The sequence below is a fragment of the Cibotium barometz genome, chromosome 15 (genome assembly GCF_041138505.1).
Source record: "Cibotium barometz isolate CiBa-2024 chromosome 15, ASM4113850v1, whole genome shotgun sequence".
NCBI classification, from domain to species: domain Eukaryota; kingdom Viridiplantae; phylum Streptophyta; class Polypodiopsida; order Cyatheales; family Cibotiaceae; genus Cibotium; species Cibotium barometz.
Window position 1 is genome coordinate 22,009,912 of NC_141060.1, and position 6,281 is coordinate 22,016,192.

The 6,281-nt window shown below is 39.8% G+C and overlaps 1 protein-coding gene across 5 annotated transcripts in view; it reads right to left on the reverse strand.

The window, feature by feature from the left end:
- The window catches only part of LOC147631063 (uncharacterized), a 199,467-nt gene extending 198,505 nt beyond the window's left edge, over positions 1-962 (reverse strand). For all 5 annotated transcript variants that reach the window (XM_086809385.1, XM_086809382.1, XM_086809384.1 and 2 more), the window contains exons 1-2: positions 736-962; positions 565-630 (exon numbers count right to left, since the gene is read on the reverse strand). In XM_086809385.1, coding sequence (XP_086665511.1) covers positions 565-630; positions 736-825 — 156 coding nt within the window. In that variant the 5' untranslated portion in view covers positions 826-962. The remainder of the gene's footprint in view (positions 1-564; positions 631-735) is intronic.
- Positions 963-6,281: the final 5,319 nt, after the last annotated feature.

A 6,281-nucleotide genomic window follows, 5' to 3' on the forward strand; every position in this document is an offset into this window, starting at 1 on the left:
CTACACAATCGAAATGTGGCAGTGGTGAATATGAAGTAAGTTGGTGTCGAGTCTGGCATTCCAGGATAAGATGCAGCAGCCACCATTGTTCTTTGACATGTAAGAAATACACTGAGATTAATCACAGGCGGAGCCCATGTGTGCAAGGCTTCGTGCAATGCAAGCCTGACACAAGATGGATCTTCTTCACAAAGTCAGATATCATGCCCTCTTCCCCTTTCCTCGCTTTCATCATCAAGGCATGGTGCAAGGTTCGATTGGGTCTGCATCAGTCTCGTACAGGGCTCGAGATGAGATAGACAAGCACCCCATTGTGTGGAATGACTCAAGTGCATATATATAGTGATGGGATATGACCACCTTAAAATGAGGTGCAAAATAATTTCCTCAACCAGGGAGTGATAAAATGGTGATGGTCTTACATCTACCATTACCAACCATATCATAGTTTCTAAGTCCCTTTTTTTTAATCTTTAAAAGAATACAAAAAAGATAACAGAGCAACAGGAGCACCTGATTTTATTTTCTTTTTGTTAATGCTTTTGATTTTGAGTTAAAAAGCACCTGCTCAATATCAAAAATCCTGAGCTTTTCCACCATGCAGTCTGCCTCGTGGCTTGTAAGAAGCATCTGAAAAAAACCAAAAGGATTTTTTAATTTAAAAAAACAGCAAATATCCAAATGCACAGTAAATAATTATACAGTAAGAAGTGTAAGCAAAGGCAAGGGAAGTACTCCATCTTCAGCTTTCAGAAAAGCAGGCCTTTCAACGGCAGCTGAAGCCATGTGTGTATTTTGTGAAAGTTTGTTTTGCCCTCCTACCATTTCTTGATACGGTTCTGAACTGAATTTATTTATTTTTTATCGATTTGATTTAATTGACAAATACTAACACCCCTAAGGTTTTGCTTTGCTTACATCAATGAGCAAAACACCTTAAGTTTCATGCGTACGTGCCCCACAAAAGGAGCCAACGGTAATTTGTATAAAACCAAATGTTTGTAATTTACCTTTTTGGGCAACGGCTAGTTGGCATGCAAGCAAGGGCTGGTGAATTCTCTCATAGGTGGACCATGCAGATTGTGAACAAGTATGTATACTTCAAAGTCACCTTTATGGTCCCCACTTTTGCATGGCCAGAGTCGGCCCCACCGATCGTCCAGTGGGAGGCCACGCCTCCCTAGCCCATGTAGAGAGATCGTGTTTCCATGCCCACTTCTAATAGACTCATACAACGTGTTGGCTTTTCGACACTTTGGTAAGCCCACTAAATATGTATGGTGAAGTTTTTGGGGACAAGATCTTAGGTAAGGCTCCTGGAAGAGCATAGAGAGGCTGAAGGTGGTGATGTTGTCACGCATGATCAGAAGTAAGCCATCGGGTGCCACATAAGGTTGTACTAGCAGAGTTTAGGGTGGCCCCACTCGTCATACACGCCCTCTTCCGTACGATGACCTGAAGGATCGCCTCCCGAGATTGGCACTATAGTACTTTAAAGAGAAACAAGGGGCATCTACTTGTCCATTATATTTAGTGAGTTATTTGGACACGCAAACCCACCTCAAGAGTTTGTGCACAGATCTACAAATAGGGTTATTTGCTATACATCTAGTGTGATCGTAATGTGTACTAGTAAAGTCCCTCTTAAGGATGAACTTCAAACCTGGATAGAGAATGAATTCTTGCACATGAAAGCAACCTCTCAGATATTCTATTAAGGGAAAGGTTTCTTCAATGTTTTGTTCTCCCAACCTACCTTTATGACTGATATATTAGGCAAAACCCCTCTATTCACACATGCTATCCTCTCTTTGATGTTAACCAAAGCCTGCTAAGGCATGCCCAATAGGGGTGGAGTTTTTGAAGCTACCTACCTAGTTGTGGCATAGTTGTGGCATGCACTAGGTTCTCTTGCCAAACAACTCGGTCCACATTCTATGTCTACTCATCCATCAATGGGAAGAGCTTTAAATAAAGTGTGCTTATCATGGAATACCTTCAAAGAAACTCCTAAAACTCTATTCTTTGTCTACTGATCCATCAATGGGAAGAGTTTTAAATGAAGTGTGCTTATCATGGAATACCTTCAAAGAAACTCCTAAAAGCCTATTAATAGAATTAGGCATGGTAGGAATACCTTTAAAGAAATGCCTATAACTCCTATCCTAGAATACCTTCAAAGAAACTCATAAAACACTATTAATAGAATTAGGCCTGGTAGGAAGTCTAAAAACTAACCTGGAAGGAAGACACAATGGTGGCATGACCATCATTAATAGAAAGTTCAAGGCTATGTAAACCATCCTAATGGGAGCGTTATGGTGATTGAGATACAATAGTATAGAGACCAACTCATATGGGTAATGGAAGTGTATAGGAACCGACTCATATGAGTAGTGAAAGTGTATAGCTAGCATACCAAGCAAAGTAGACAGTTGTGGGCCTGGCTTGCAAAGTTGAATGAAACTCATCATTGGAGATTTTAATATGGTAGAGAAGCATGTAGATAGACAAGGGGGCTAATTTGTACTGATGGGAAAAGTTTGGAAAAGGGGGCTAAGAGAAAAATATGTTTCAAGAATTTGTTGGTTTTCTAGGGAGGATTAGAAGGAAGACACAATGGTGTCATCATCATCATTAATAGAAAGCTCAAGCTTATAGGGGCTAAGAGGAAAATGAGTTTCAAGTATCGCTTTGTTTTTTTTTTTAAGGATTAGAAGGAAGACACAATGGTGTTATGACCATCATTAATAGAAAGTTCATGCCTACATCGATTGTAAGCCATCCTAATGGGAGAGTTATGGTGATTGAGATGATACAACAGTATAGGGACCAACTCATATGGGTGGTTAAAGTGTGTAGGAACCAACTCATATGAGTAGTGAAAGTGTAGAGCACACAGCCAAGCAAAGTAGACCAGTTGTGGGCCTAGCTTGCAAAGTTGAATGAAACTCATCCATGAATACTCATGGGAGATTTTAATATGGTAGAGAAGCATGTAGATAGACAAGGGGGTTGGTCTATACTGATGGGATCCAAGCATGTAGATAGACAAGGGGGTTGGTCTATACTGATGGGATCCAAGAAAAGTCGATGGGAGGACTTGATGGTCAATAAAACATATCTGAATGGGATCTAGGTGACTAAAGATTTGAGAAAGGTCACACTTATTACAACATGAAATATGTTAATAGTTTCCCTAGGCTGGATAGGATTGACTTTGGGGAGAGTACTAATTGGATTTGCCAACTAGATTCCCCACACATTAAATGTTTAGGTTGGCACTAGCTCAACCTTGTTAGATCACCACATGGTAAGGTTGATTTGGAAGAGGTGATGTGGTGGGGCAATAGTTCTTCGAGCTTTCCCACCAAAAAGGAGTCTCTCTCTACTGAAGGGTAGGCTATTCGAGCTTACCCTAGAAGCTATTTAAGGTATGGACAGAAGGACGGACGATCATGCTAATCGAGCAATGGTTCTTCAAGCTTTCACTGGAAGATATTCAAGGTATGGACACAAGGAGGGACGATCCTGCAAACCGGGCAATGCTTCTTCAAGCTTTCACAAATGGAATAGCTGTCTACTCATGGATATGCTATTCCATCTTACACTCGAAGCTATTCAAAGTATAGACACAAGGAGGGAAAATCCTACTAACTAGGTAAAATTTGCAGAAGATACGTGAAGGGTTATAAGAAGAGTATGTAAGTTGAGAAAAGACAATTGCAAAAGGATGTTGAAATGCAATGGGACTTGTTGTTTTAAAAAAGACAATATACATAGTAAAATAGTGTGGAGTGGCAATAGTACCTATCGTGTCAATGCAAACTTCTTTAGAGCAAAGTAAGCTAAAGACTCCATAGGAAATGAACTAGGTAATGTCCTTTAGGATTCCATTGTTATGGCTCACACAAACTCCTGTCGAAACACATCCAACAAGAAGATTACGTGGTGAACCGCAATTGTCATATAGGGATCTTTTCGTTGGCCAAGCTCATAACTCTTGAGGTCTCCAAGCTCCACAACTCCTTGAGAAGCAATTCCACCATGCCTCCCGTGATTGTTATCACACCGTCGCGTTGCACTACATGTACTCATCCCTCCTCTCACCTCACTTCACTCACACACACTCACTAGCATGGATTAGAGAGAGATTAGCAAGAGGATTAACAAGAGCAAGACTCTATTGCACAATGGGAGATTCCTTTGTATTGTGAGAGATTTTCACTTATATACATGGCCATAAGTGTTCACACTCACTTAAATTGTGGCAACCGTATACTTTAAGCTCATAAAAGGCCCAATGCTAGCACAATGACTACTCTCATAATATGTCCATGAAGTACATCACTTGGGACTTCATCCTAACTTGCTACCACATGCTCTTGAAGTAGAAATCGACATAAGTATGCCGTCGGACCATCACGGGCGCCCGTCCAAGTTGTAGGTTTGGACATCATTGCTTCATATCTTAAATGTATGACCTTTTGGTGTGGCTACCTTGACTCCTTGATTTAAGATAATGGCAGTAGCTCATGTTAACCCTAGAATGGGTTAACATTCCCCCCTTCTTGATGCCGATCACATCCTCATGATTGTGTTGAAGACCTTTGTGTAACGAGAATTGATAAGCTTTGTTGATGGCTTTTGATGTTGAGTGATGTTCAATGGTTCTTGTTTCTCCATAAGGAATAAGAAAGGCTAGTTAGTAAATGAAAAGGTTAGAGATTAGCGGGAACTCCTAACGAGGTGGGGGTTTTTATTTAATGATGGCATTTTTTATATTTTTATGAGAAATTTTTTTTGGGGGATATATTTTTTGCTCACTTTGTTGCTGGCAATCACAAACAGAGCTACATGTTATAAGTGTTAGTGGGGAATCTAAGAGATGTTAACAATGGGGAAGAAAAGAAGGAAGGATTCGGAGGAACGTAGACAAAATCATCAGAACGAGATTGTGATTCTCAGTTCCTCATCTGATTCATTGAAAAGACATTTGTCACGTGAAGAATTTGGCCTTCGATGATGTCCCTTTGTGTGGCAAGATTCTTGTCAAAAGTTGTTGAGTAGGACCTGTTCTTGCATGCTTCTTCCCATGTGCTTTTTATGCTTTTATGTATACTTACGTGTTCTATGAAGTAGATAACTATGTATACTTACGTGTTCTATGAAGTAGATAGACATGAAATACATGAACTAAGTCAAATAGACTTTTATTGTGCTGCCTTCTTGTTGAAGTAGCCACTAGTTGGCGAGGCATGAAAGAATTACGTCGACTTATGAGACTAATTTAGATATCTTCACTAAGGATTAGAGATCAATGTGTTATGAAGACTCTAGTTTTCATTTGTAGAGGTTTGCAATTTGAAGGAAAATTTTAGGTGATGGGTTATATCATTGACTAGGCTTTCGCCCACCATGGCCCCCCCATCCAGAGATGTACCTAGAAAGTTATTGATGGTGAGGCTCTAGTGCAAATGTCCTCTAGTGCATGAGTATGGATATGTACTCATGGAGCAGCTACTACATTAACTTAGCCAAAAGAATAGTAAGCTATAAGCTTAACAAAATGTAATGGCTATTGAAGATTGTTGGGATTCTTGTGATATTCTACCATTTTTAGGTAGGCCATTTGTGTGACTCCCTTGTGTTTTTGCCTCTTTTTTTTCTTACTACCGCCTTGCGAGCAATAGGTTCTTGTTTGCGGCTACTCTTTTTTTGAGAGAATAGGTTCTTATGTCTGCCACGTAGCTTCTGCACTCATGCTTTTCATCTAGAGGGTGACAAAATCATTATTAGTTTATCCTTGATACGCTCATAAGTCTCTGTTGTTGCAGATGTGGGGATTAATTCTTGAATTTGTGGCTCAATTGTTGTCAAGGCGGTAGGTACAACATCTGGTTGGTTGCCATTGGTGTTGACGGAACACGCAAGCTTTTGTGTATGTGTTGTATGCACGAGAGGGGTTGAGTGGCTTGCTTGGTGTTGCTTGGGCCTCCATTCTTTTCGAACTTTAGATGAAATTTTTGGAATTGAAGTCCGTGATGAGGCTTTCTTCACCTTGTTCAATCTTAGCAATCATATGATGGGATGTCCATCATAATATCCTTGTTCTTTTTATTTTCTTTTCTTTTTGTTAATGCTTTTGATTTTAAGTTAAAAAGCACCAGCTCTCAATATCAAAAATCCTGAGCTTTTCCACCATGCAGTTTGCCTTGTGGCTTGTAAGAAGCATTTGAAAAAAATAAAAAGATTTTTTTATTACAAAAAATAAAAAATAA